Below are 13,332 nucleotides of genomic sequence, written 5' to 3'. Positions count from 1 at the left end.
TTGGTCACTCTGAAGGCAGCCCTTCTGGTTGGGCTTACATTGGCTCACAGAGTAACTGAGATCCAGACGTTTATTGCCTCAGAGCCATACTCTTCTTTCAAGTCTCAGCAGTCTTTCTTTCCTTCCCCATCCTAGCACATGGGCTTTGTTCGTCCGGGACTTTGACACCCATAATGTCATATACTTTCTTATGTCAAAGTGTTCAAACTAAAACTTTCTTTCCCCAGCTTCTTACCAGGGTTTTGGTCATTCGGGACTTTAAGCCACCTGTGACCTCATATGCTCGCTTGCTTCAAATTGTTAATGTGTTCTTCGCCCAGCTTTACACACCAGGAGCTTGTTCGGTTGGGACTCTCAGGCTCCTGTGGCCTTGTAGGATCTGCATATACAGTGTCTGTTCCCCTCAACGGTACTTTCTCCATGGAAGCGCTTGCTTCGCTCACACAGCGTCCTCGACAGCTGCCGTCTGTCGTACGTGGAACCTGAGGGTTCGGCTCCTTCCCCACCAGTCTGGTTCCAGCGTCTGTCGCTAGGTCCACGGCCTACTGCTGCTTTGTTGCACCACCCTAGGAAACAAGGGCTTCCCTATTGCAGCCTCTCCCTCCGACTCTGGCTGCTCGGTCAGGTGAGACGCCATTGCTCTAGCGCTCGATTCGGACCAGGCTCACTTCCCACTAATGAGTCTTCCTGCCCTTCTCTGCTTGGGACTTTTTGTCCCACAAAGGGGAATCGCTCCCAGTGAGGTCCTGCTTGCCCAAACCCCTAGCAAGGATTAGCAGGCTCACCTCCCTAGCCTCACTGCGGGTGGCTCCACTCTGGGGAGAAATAAGACAAATTGACGCGATTCATTACTTGACCCTTCACGTTAAGTCAGCTAATTCTCCAGTCCAGACATTATTATGCAGATTGTAGAAATGGAAGTTCCTTCTAAGAAAGGACAACAGCAAGTTGAGACTGGCCTGAAGTTTCAAGACACTTTCCAATGGCAGAAACACCATTGAGTCTCTCGTCAATATAGTGCACCCACTTCAGGAATTCTGAAACCTTCGTGCAGTAGCATCAGTGACAATCTCAAGCGCTCCAAAAAATTGAGGCTTTGATGACAGCAGCCGGCTTAATGTAAAGGGATTTCCTATAGATGGTTCGGTGTGGTCATGCAATAGAGAACTTGCCTTGTAGGATGTACAGTTTAGCGGATCCTCATCGTTGTTGCCTTCCAGTTACTATCACAGACAGAGGGATCAGCGAAAAGGTCAACCAGTTATTTTTTTAAAAAAAATGTTTTATTTTATTGTATGGCTGTGTTAAACAACCTTTCAATAAACACATAAAACATGTTTTTAAAAAATACTTTTAAATTACATTTTTTTATAAAATTTCAAAGATTCATCACAGGCAATAATAGAAGGAGCAATTGTGCATTAGTAGCTATATGGACCATTGCTTTTTAGAACAATTCATTTAAAAAGCCAGTTGTTGCTAGTCTGATTGTCATTCGTCTTGCACCAAACATTTTTAGCCATAATTCCTCGGGATCAGTAATGGTCTGCTCTTTAAAACAATGCAAGAAGTATTTACAGCGCATAGTAGACAATGCTGGACAAAAAGCAATGGCATGCTTCAGTGTTTCAATAGAGGTACAGTCTTTGCAAAATCGGCAAACATTCTCATTGATGTCTAATAATTTCCGTCTGACTAATATATCTTTGGTATGATTAAGACAAAAGCGCATATAATCGTCTCTAAATTTAGGAGATGGATATTTGATAATATATAATTCAGTGACTCTGAACCTCTTTTGGCCAAACTGAGCTATATTCCAATCTTTAAGTTGATAGCATTTGTCCAGAGTATATATCCAATCTCTTTGGTACAATTTTATTTTAGCCCGGTTTGGATTATGGATCAGAGTATCGAGGGAAATATCTGCATCAATGAGAATATTTAATGCGGTATTAATCCATTTCTTTGGGTACTGATGATCAGAGGATGTTAGATATTGTCCCAAAATATAAGAGATGTCCGTATGTTGCAAAGATATTATGCACTTTCTCAAAAAAGCTATCAGTTTCCACGCAACAGCACTAAATAAAGACAGTAACCCTAGTTCAAATCTGAGAATGGCAATAGAGACACATGTGGGGAGATTAAAAAGTGAGCGCCAATATCTGCCTTCCGTTTTGTCCCAAAAAGATCGTGATAGCATCGGGGCAGATTCAGATCCGTATGTAATAGGTTTAACCTTCATAGTATAAAATGCTAATATATGGTTACATGTAAATTTTCCAAAATTATATAGTACCAGTTATTATGAAGGTTACCAAACAGGCTTTTACTGAGTTTTCAAAATTTAGGATTGGTTGGAGTAAGGGACCCAACCGATGGATGATCCTACGTATGTAGTGTGAGGGTTCAAGATAACGAAAATGCATGAGAACAATTTTCCAAGTTCACAAAATAAGGGTCTTGATGAGACCCTTGGTCCTGGGTCCATACATCTACTAGGTAACAACAGCCAGGTTCCTTAGATGCCTCTGCTTCCTTAGATGCCTGACGGTCACTAACAGTTTTCATAGTTGCTGGGTTTTAGCTTAGAGTCCCTCCTGGGCTATAGTCTCTTGACTTGCCGGCGACAGTACATTTCTTCACAGCGTGTTTTAGATTACTCTTCAGGCTGCAGTTAACATGAGCATCACCACTTCTGGTTCATGTGTGGTCTGGCTTGGAAATCATGTGGACCACCACACGCTCCTTGTCTGCAATGAAACTTGGGGTTATGGTCACAAAGACTCTTCTCCTTTGCTTTAGTTGGTAAGGTTTTCTTGAAATGGATCTCATGCCGAACCTTCTCAGACTATCTCTAAATCAGTCATTGTTGAAGAGCTTCCTCCGCTGTATCTCTCAATGAGATAACCAGTTTGGGTTTCATTTGCGGCTCCTTCAACTAACCTGAATCCGATCGTACCTCTCACTGGATTCTGGATCTTCACCAGGCCGGTTTAAGTTTGCTCCGAGTTCTCTGATTGGTTAGCTGGTTTAACAATATTTGGTGTTAAGATGGAATTCTAAAAACAGCTCTAGGGGTCAGAGTTTGGGATGTCACTCTGTTATGGCAAACAGAAAAGACAGAGAAGTCAGCCAGATCCAATTAAGGTAAGGTATCAGATTGGCAAGGCTTAGTCTAAGGAAGGGCATGAGAATGGTCTATGGCTACATTGAGTCCACACAGAGCAACACCATTCATTCCAATTAGACAGGTAAGTATAAAAACACAACCATTTATTAGGCCTTTAGTTTGTACACTAAGCAGATAAAAGTTTAGTCAAATATTGGCACACAGCACCCTTATACAACAGATGTATACATTTACCCTTAGAAGAAATAGAATAGCATTTGATTCAATGACCAGAGAAACATGGGTATGTATTCAGATACAAATAAGAAACCCGAAACAGGGATAGACTGTGTCCTATTGTGCTGGGAAGATAGGAGTATTGTGTGCCAGCTGCGTGGTGAGTAGTATGCTGTTAACCCTGATACCACTAAATATACTAGTCAAAGGTGAGAAAACCACATGTGCTCCGCGCTTGGCCAGTAAAGTCCTGAATAATTGTCCAGATATAAAGGGTATTCCAGTTTATTGTCTGGTATTTAAATTGGCAGAAACAGCCAACACGTGTTTGGACTAAAGTATTTTTCAATGAAAATGGTTTTTTCTATAGTTTATAAATAAGTAGATTGGAGCATTCCTTTGAAGTAAGTATTAAATGATATGGATAATGCTAAAGCCAGCTGCCCCCCCTCATTGGAGTCATAGATTTGGTGAGGTATCCTGTATGGAGTCACTTTTTAACTGGAATACCAAGCAGTTGAAGACTTTGGGACATTTTATATCTGGACAATTATTGTGAACTTTACTGGCCAAGCATGGAGCGCAAGTGTTTTTTTCACCTTAGACATGTATTCAGATACATAGGAATGGAAAGAACTGTTCAGAATATTCACAAAACATCTGCCCCTTATACAATCCAACCGAAAGACTGTTTGGTGCCTTCTGCCGAAAAATTCTTCAGGTATGTTCATATAGATATTTGCATTGTCAGTGGTTAATGATTAATAAGAGATATAATAAGTTAAAGTTCAAATCAGACCTCCACTCAATCCCAACACACTAGGATAGACCTAGAGTTGGCACCCTTAACCCAGGTTCCACCACCAAAACGTCTGTTCAGAGTGAGTTAGTGGCAGAGTTTACACGCTTGTTACCCTATGGGAAACGGGGATGGAGACGGCAGCAGGTATGTAGACTTACCCCAAGAGTTCTCTTGCTGGCTTGTTCTTCTGTCTTCATTCCTTTTCCGAGGGTCATCTTAACAAGAGGTTTTTTTCAGTCGCAGGATTTAGTGTCTCTCAGTAGCAGTGCTTAGAAGTCGGTTTCGACTGCCAGGGGGTACAGGGCTTCTGAGACGGGATCAAAAGCCAGATACAAGGATGATACCGGGCATGGCCCTCTCGGTAAAAAAAAGTTTGGCTGTGTGGGCTTTGGGACCCAAAGGCAAGGACTCACACAAAACCGCAAAAAAGGTGCTTCATGGGTCTACTGATTACAGCTTGGCTGGCGATAGCCCAGAACTGGAAACAACGGGGCCCGCCATCGACCCACGATTGGCTACGGAAAGTCTGGGCCTTGGTAACAATGGAATGAATAACGCATAAAATACAGGGGACTACAGAGGTATTCCAGAAGGAGTGGGGAGCAGTGCTGATGAATTTACAATCAGACTATATGGCCCAATGGTACACCCACACAAAATAAGAATATTAGACCTTTTCTCTGAATGAACGCTATCCTGAGACGAGAGGGGGGAAAGGGGTAGGGGGGCAGCGCCGCATGGGGGGGGTGGACAGGAGTTGGGAAGTTGCAATTGTTATGTTACTCGGAAAACACAATACAAATATGTAAAAAAGAAATCGGTTTCGGACAGCTGTCACTAGAACACCCAAACAAAGACTTCTGAAGGGTCTTCCGGCTGTGGTACCACTCAGGGACACAAGGACTATTAAATTCAACAAAGGTCACCATGGTCAGGTGGCGACAGGCTGTCGTCCAGCTACTAACACAGGAGCAGGCCAACACGTCTTCCCTTCTTGTGAGACAGCTGAAAATGCAGGAACAGGTGGCTTGTGGCACAAGCTAAAGATCTGCAAAGTTCCAATGCTCTGCCCAGAATAGCTGCAGTGAGGTAGCCCAGTAGAGCAGCTCAGTCCACCAGTTGGTCCAGGGCTACTTCTGAAGGCATGGGCCCTCAAGCAAGCGTTGATTCTGGTTGTCCCTACCGGCCCAGAGTTCAAAGCACCAGCAAAGGCCTTCTTGATATCAGGACTGAGGAGCAGAGCTTCGCCCTGTACAGCACTGGAGTCTATGCTGACCAGCTGCAGGGTCGTCAGCGGGCTACTCTTCTTCATACAAGTCTTGGCTCCAACAGAGATCTGATGAACAGTTGCAGGAGCCCTCCTTTTATCCACCATTCAGGCTAGGAGCATGCCCGAGCCCACCGATGGTAAGGATCTGCACTGTTCAAACAGCCAATGGCTCTGGTCACCACATCTGCCCAGCATGATACATTCAGGAACCAGAGATGTGGATTGGTACTAGACGGTCTCAGACTCCTTTTCTGGCACATACACACACACACACACACAAACCACCCCTTGGCCTGCGAGTACCACAGCTTTCCCTGGAAAAAGGCATTACAATATAAGGCATTTACGGACCTGAGAAGGCATGAAGAACACCAAAGAACCATATGGCTAAGCAAGGAGCAAAAAATCTTGTAGTACGGCCATTTTAGGGTGCTAGCCACCTTTTAGTAGCCATTCAAAGTAAATCCGAAAAGGGCACAAGTACAATGTCAAAAAACAGTAAACATCTCACAGATGCCACCAGCTTATCTTAGACGCATTGTAAAAGTAACCAAAAAGCCATTCTATAAAACAATAGAAGGATGCAAAGTATCCTAATTGCACTTAAATGAAAGTTGATGTGTGCAATTGTAACAATACACACATTCACAAAGGAAGACGTAGGCTCTCTGTACTGATAGTCTTAGGGACTAGTCAGTTTCCCCCATAGAAAACCGCAAAGGGAAGTAAAGTAGAAGGCTTTGCTTGCATCAAAAAATTCAGTACAGGGTCCAAAACAAGCAATAATAAGGGTGTCCCATAGTAATCTATGGGAGAATAATGGCAAAAAGAAAATATTTCCTAACATTCAGATAAGGGCTTCTTCCTAGCCTAGGTCTGTTTTCAATTCTGATTTCCAACTGTGATGGGGTCTTGAAGTTTTAGTCCTAGTCAGTCTTCAACTCTCACTCCAGAGAGCCTAGCTACTTCCCTGCTCTTGGCTCTACTTGTACCACTGAGACTGCCTCTCACTTGCTGGTGGCATAGTTTGCCCGAAGTTGGTAGCCATCACTAAAGGTTTTGATGCACTGCCACATCTTCTGATAACTTCCTTCTTCTCTGACTCTTCCGCTCTCCTGATCTTTCCATACTCCAGTGCCACTTTCTTCCTTAACGCCATCCTATTCCGTTCTCTCATTCTTTGTCTCCTCCAATGGATTCCTTTACCTTTTCTCTCCTCCTTCCACTCTGACCGCATGACTCGATGCTGTCTCCATTTTACCAAAAACATCCTTGCTTAACTTGGCATGTCTTTTCATAGCTCTGAATTGCCTTTAATTGAGGCTCTAGTGCTGCAGTGTTGACTGATCAGTTACTGGCTTGACTGTGTGATTGGGAGAAGGCTGCTGCCTCCCCACCCTATAGGGTTTAACCCCTCATGCTTGTATTATCGATTTTCAGCCCGTGGCTCTGTGGGTTGAGGACTTAAAAAGGGTGTTAACCATTTGTGAGTCGGGAATTCTGGTCATGGTGACTACTTAACTCTGCTATTGGGTTTCCCTAGCATGGGTGTCCCTATCTTCCTTTGGCTTCTGCAGTTGTTTTAGCCCAGTCCTCGTATGCCAACTTTGGCACAATGCAAGTTATTCAGGTCGATCTCTTTCCAAAGGTTATTGGAGTTAAGATTTCAAGGTTGGGAAAAGGGTAGAGATATCGGATGATCATATGTATTATTCCTCCTGGGTTGGCGCCACTTGTTGTGTGCCATCTCGCCTCATTTCCCGGCTCCACCAATAGGACTCATTCACATTACACAAAAGCAGTTCCATGCAGTCAACTCTAAACATGTTGGGATTTGTGACTCGCATGGCTAGCCTTTCTGCCCTGACAATGGTACTCGACCTCTCCATGGAGATCTATTGGTGGGTTTATTCTGCAACCACTGCTAGTGTTGTCACTTAAAACTATAGACGGTGCTATCAGAAGCATGTGATGCTAATAGTATGCAGCACCTAAAAATCGAATAATTGGAAAGTGTGCCATATTGTTTTTTTCTGTCAACTTTGGTTTAATTTGGACATTTATTTTAAACTTCTAGAAAAGTGTGCTTTTTTCTGACTACTGTAAAACTTTAGGATCCTTTGATTTAGGTGCACTAGTATCCTTCACAAAATAGTGGTTGATAATAATTTATTTTCCTTCAGGCGTTCAACCAATTCCTTCTCAGGGAGGGAAACTTGAAATCGCTGGTACTGTTGTTGGCCATTGGGCTGGAACAAGACGTGGCCGGGGAAGAGGACCTTTCCCTCTGCAGGTGGTTTCTGTCGGTGGACCAAGGGGGTAAGTGCAATTTAGAAACTATTTTACGGAATTTGGCATTTTATTGTTCACTGTATTTGATGTTTACTGTTTAATATTGTAATATTTTTATCAATCCATTATTGAAAATGATACATCTTTTTGTTTCTCAATAGAAAAATGCAACACTTGGTGGTGGGGGGGGTGGGGTCCAGTTCTTGGATTGCACAACACTAATTCTGGTTACCTGTATCCCATCCACTTTCCTCCTTAATTCTGGGATATCATCCTGGGAATGGCCCAGAACATTTTGCTCAGGAGAATTCATTTTAAAACTTTGCATAGTGTGCCTCAGGTCAGATCTCACCTGGGTACTCTGCTGCTTTGAGATTCCATTTTCTTTCAGGTACTGCTAACACAGGTGGGAGCCCACCATTCAGCAGAAGCCATATGGGGGGATTGATATAGTTTGTGGCCTCCAAAAAGATAATGATGGCCCTTTTCTCAAGGGGTTGCGGGCATGTGACCCGTTCCTCACATGCTCATGGTCTTGGCGTGGCTCTCAGATTTCCTTTCTCTTCTGTAAGGTGATTGTTACCAAGACATGCATTAAGTTGCTCCAAGTGCCTTGGACTGGTGTTACCACTTTAGGGAAGCCACTGTCTAACACCGGGACTTGGCCAAACATTTTCAGGCTGTTCAAAACTGGTTGCAAGTTATTTATTTATTTTTTATTTTTATTTGTCATAGTTTCAATTGAAACTTTTTTACAAACACATCGTTCTTATATAATTTATCACTTGTCTTAAAACACCAAAAAAAAAAGGAAAACCCATCTTTACAATTCTCGTCCTCGGGCTATACTTAATAGTCTTTATAAATAGTTAACAACTGCGCAAACCAACATATAATTGCGTCCTGCAATTAATGAAGACCACCATTCTTCCATGTCATTGTTAAGAGGAGCATACTTTCCTAATGTCAATGTTCGATCTTCTGTCAAGGCATTACATTCAACTACCAGGTGATGGAGTGATTCTTCCTGATTATCACAGAACCAACAGGCATTATTTATGACATTTGCATCATGTCTTTGCATCAGCATTTCTTTAGTCAGCATTACATTAAGTCTTCGTCTGAGAAATGTATCTTGATGGAATTTGGATGGAAAAAATTGCAGACACTTTGGGACCTGGTTTGCGGAGCGGATATCATAATTTTGAGTTAAATTATATTTCAACCGTGATGGTCTTTCAATGGTTTTGCTCCAATCACAATTTCTGACCATTTTTTTACTGCATCTGGATTGTTACACAACATATCTAGTGAAACTCCTATGTGGTCAAGATTAATTACTGCTTGCTCAGACTATTCTTTAAGCAGACCTTTATAGGGTCTCTCTGCAACTTCTTTTAGGATCTGATACGGAGCATCAGATCCCGGCATTATCATCTTCCTATAAAGAGAAAATGATTTCCACAAAATCGATGCACTCAGTGATTGGATACCAAGCTCAAATTGAATCGCTGTTCGAATCGCATTTTTTGGACGCCATCAAACGTTCTGCCAAAAAAGCGCTTCCAGTTTGTCCCATACTACAGCATCGATATTGAAACCAGCTTCACTGCCGAAAGTTATTGCTGCTACTACTTTCTGACAATAAAATGGTATCACCGGCATCATAGAGAATTTGCCGTATTCTTATTTAGTTTTGCGGCTCAACTTTGTTAAAGGGAAAGTTCTCTCAAAAATGGTATCATCTAAAAATATTGGGAAAAATTAAAATATATATTGACATTTTTTTTAAAAAGTTCCAATGATAAATGTGCTGCAAATGTGCATCCAAGTCCTGCATTTAAATGACTTGGAGGCATCCATTTTGTATGCAGAAACACTATTGTGTTTCTTTAATTCTCTGATCTCGCAGCAGTAATCCAGCAGGAGGCCCCCTACTGGGACAAGGAACTTGTTACTGCTTAGAATTAAAACGCACGTTTACATGGCAGGCAGTTCTATGAATGCCAATCCTATTACAACAAACACACTTTTCAGAATAATCTGAAAATCGTTTTTTTTTTTACTGTATTAGAATGTCATTCATAAGACTGCCTGTCCTGTGAGCATGTGAACTAGGCAAACACCTCCTGTTTATTTAACTGGGCATGTTTGCCTTGCCCTTGGAATCACTCTTGTGGTCCAGTAATGAAGGATTGGCTCCTTCAACCACTAGACCTGAATTCGAATCTCCACCTGTCTTTTTCTGTGGTGCATCAAATTTAAAAGAAAAACAATATTTGTACCGGAAAAAGATAGGGTGGCACTTGGGCCTAGTGGTTGAAACCCATCACCACTGGGGACTACAAGAGTCCATGGTAACTGCAGTGCTCTTTACTGTGTTTCTTGTACAGCAAGGGTAAAGAACACTTTGAATTTCTCAGTGTGAAAGCAGGTAAGGAAATAGACCACACAAGCTCCCAAAGGACTTGTGTGGTCTAGTTGCTTAGCTGCTTTCACAGTGCTCTCTGCCATGCTGTAGAACAACACGGCAAAACGCACTGTGATTGCCGGGGACTCGTGTGGTCCAGTGACGAAGGGTTAAACCCTTCAACCACTAGACTCGAATTCGAGTGCCAGTCTTTTTTTCTAGTGCATCAAATGTTTTGGGATTTTTTTTAACTGAAATTTGATGCACCATAAAAGAGACAGGCAGGGAATTGAACTCGGGTTGCATGGTTGAAAGGGCTAGCCCTTCACCACTTGACCACAGGAGTTAATTTCCAGGAGAAAGGCAAGCACACCCTGTTAAATAAACAGGACATGTTTGCCGAGTTCACATGTTCACAAGACAGGCAGTCCTATGAATACCATCCTGATACAGTAGACAAACGCTTTTCAGATTTTTCTGAAAAGTATGATGATGATAATAGTTTATTTATATAGCGCCTATACACAATGTGTTTCAAAGCGCTTCAAGGCAAGGGAGGGAACAAGGGAAAATACAATGACATTTTTATAGGCCATGAACAGTAAGAATGTGAAATTAACTATCATACTCAGCCTGACGACATTTCAGATAGTTCAAGAGCTAAGACATAGATCAGGAAGGGAGGGGTAGAGTGGGAAGGAAATGGAAACAGACGGGCGACTATCAAACTAGGCCTGATGACATTTCTGTTAGAGCCGGACAAAACAAAAGGTGAGCGAAAGGGGGTGCAGAAAGGGAGTGGAGGAACAACAGAAACGACTATCATACTAGGCCTGACAACATTTCAGATAGTGCTGGAGCAAGGGAGGGTCAGTGGGGGGGACAAGTAAGAGGAGAGGGCGTAGGAGACAGACGAGGGAGCTATCGTACTAGGTCCAGGGACAATTCTGATAGAGTAAGTGCATAGAAGAAAGTAAGGGGAGGAGATGGTAAAAGGGAGAGGAGGAGAGAACCGAGAGTAAGCAGTCAAAAAGAGTGGAGAAGCAAGAGGGGAGAGCGAATACAATTCCAGAAGTCAGTAGTAACACATAATGTTGCAAGCCTGGATACAGGATGAATATGGGAATAGCATGATTCAGGGCCACCATGAGAAAGGGGGAGACGCAGTGAATCAATGAAGTCCATAAAAGTCAAATCCAGCATTGGCCACCAGACGTTGAAACCAGAATCTATCAGGACAGACTCCTGCAGAAGTAGACTGGAGGGGGCGGAAGGTGAGCATGGTAGAAAATTCAAGCAAAACAGGCAACACCTGTGTGCGAGAAGGGGGGGGCAAAAGGGAATATCACAGGGGGATCAGGTGGGTGGTGGTGGCCTGTGGGGACAGAGGGAGTAAACACATGTTGGTGCATGCTTACCTGTCTGAACGGGGGTTCAGGCCCTGGATTCTCCTGGTCCGAACAATCCAAACAGAAATTACCCTTCGCTTCGGATGCCTGGGCGAGAGATGCCCTTGATCTAAGAAGAGCAGGAAGGAAGAGGCAGGGCTAAGAAGGTGAGTAGTGCTTAGGCCAGGTGACCTAGATCCGTTTGCACCTGCTCCCCATCTGCAAAGGAAAAGAGGCTGGAGGGCTCCTTAAGTAGGGAAAAAGAGCGGCAACTAGGAAGGCACTAGGTGGGCGGGGCTTGCTAAGTGGGGAAAAAGAGCAGCAAACCAGGAAGGCGCAGGTGGGTGGGGCTTATGCCAGGTGACCAAGATCCACTTGCACCTGATACCCATCTGCAAAGGAAAAGAGGCTGGAGGGCTCCTTAAGTAGGGAAAAAGAACAGCAACCAGCAAGGCACCAGGTGGGCAGGGCTTGCTAATTGGCAGGAAATAGCTGCAACCAGGAAGGTGCCAGGTGGGCGTGGCTTAGGCCAAGTGGCTGAGAAACACTTGCACCTGCTCCCCATTTGCCGGGTTTGCTATATTAGGATTGGCATTCCTAGTACTGCCTGCCCTGTGTACGTGTGTTTTAATTATCTGCTCTCTGGTAGTAACAAGCTCCTGCGAGAGCATCGAATCAAAGAAACACATGATAGTGTTTCTGCATACAAAATGGATAGCTCCAATTTGGAACTTGGAGCACATTTGGGAACTTTAAAAAAAAAAAATAAAAGTGTATATGGATTTTTAATTATGACCAATATTTTAAGATAACATTTTGAGAGGACTTCCCCTTTAAGAGGGTTCTCTGGGGAGAACCCTCTTAAAGGGGAATAAACCCCTATGAATAAACCCCTGCTACTTGATTTCAGAACGATCCACAGTCACAGCACTCCATAACTGTTGCATATGCATTGCAGCATGATAGATAATTTTAAGTGTTAATCCTCTTGAGGCCAGTCTTCATTAGACAATCTCCTCTGGTACCTCAGAGTGGTACAGGATTTTTTTCTGATGATTTATTCTATGGTGTATCGCATGCCAGATACTTGTGTTCTGCTGCCTAAGTCCATGTCTTTGCTGCATACATATGCACTTGCTACAGGGAAAATCTTTTTCATGTGCTAGAAGTCCTTGCTGGTGTCAGGAGGTGTCATGATGCCTACCCCCGGAGCATCAGGTCAGGCCCAGCACCCCCGGGAGCAGGCATCATGCCCCCGGGTAAAAGCCTAGTGGCCCCTTATAGGGGCTCTTTGGACTCTGTCCTGGCGCCGTTGGCGCCAGGCTCATGTTGGACATCAGTCCTGGCGCCATAGGCGCCAGGCTCATAAAGGAAGGTGTTTTGTGCACTTACCTGATGCAGACCATGCTGCAAGATTCAGGCCTCCCTGAGACCTGAAAGGGACTATTTTTTCATTGGGACTATTTTGCCACTCGGGCGTGGCCAGGGAAGGATACTTACCTCGAACTACTTTGGGGGCTATTTAAGCCACGCCCAGACAGTAGCTCACGCTTCGCGTTGTTCTGCATCCAAGCAGCTGAACGCTCACCGTGTCTGCTCCTGCATCTGGTCTCCAGCCACGCCCGCCTTTATCCTGGAACACCTGTAAGGAAAGAAGAGAAGAGAAAGGTGAAAACCAAGAATTTTATCAAACTTCTTGCCTGCATCCGGAACCTTCACGCCAGCGTTCCTGAGAAAAGACTTTCATTTGAAAGCACCGCATTGCTCGCTGCAGTGCCGCGCTTCACTTACCTGTCCTCGGGAGTTCTTCTGGCTCCA

General features: G+C 43.8%; 1 protein-coding gene across 2 annotated transcripts in view; it reads left to right on the top strand.

The window, feature by feature from the left end:
- The window catches only part of FAM120A (family with sequence similarity 120 member A), a 1,536,407-nt gene that overhangs the window by 1,237,891 nt on the left and 285,184 nt on the right, over positions 1 to 13,332 (top strand). For both annotated transcript variants that reach the window (XM_069643586.1, XM_069643587.1), the window contains one exon: positions 7,608 to 7,743. In XM_069643586.1, the coding sequence (XP_069499687.1) occupies positions 7,608 to 7,743 (136 nt within the window). The remainder of the gene's footprint in view (positions 1 to 7,607; positions 7,744 to 13,332) is intronic.

This window comes from Ambystoma mexicanum, chromosome 2p, assembly GCF_040938575.1.
Source record: "Ambystoma mexicanum isolate Mex_15411 chromosome 2p, UKY_AmexF1_1, whole genome shotgun sequence".
NCBI classification, from domain to species: Eukaryota; Metazoa; Chordata; class Amphibia; order Caudata; family Ambystomatidae; genus Ambystoma; species Ambystoma mexicanum.
This window is presented reverse-complemented; position numbering and strand designations above follow the sequence as displayed.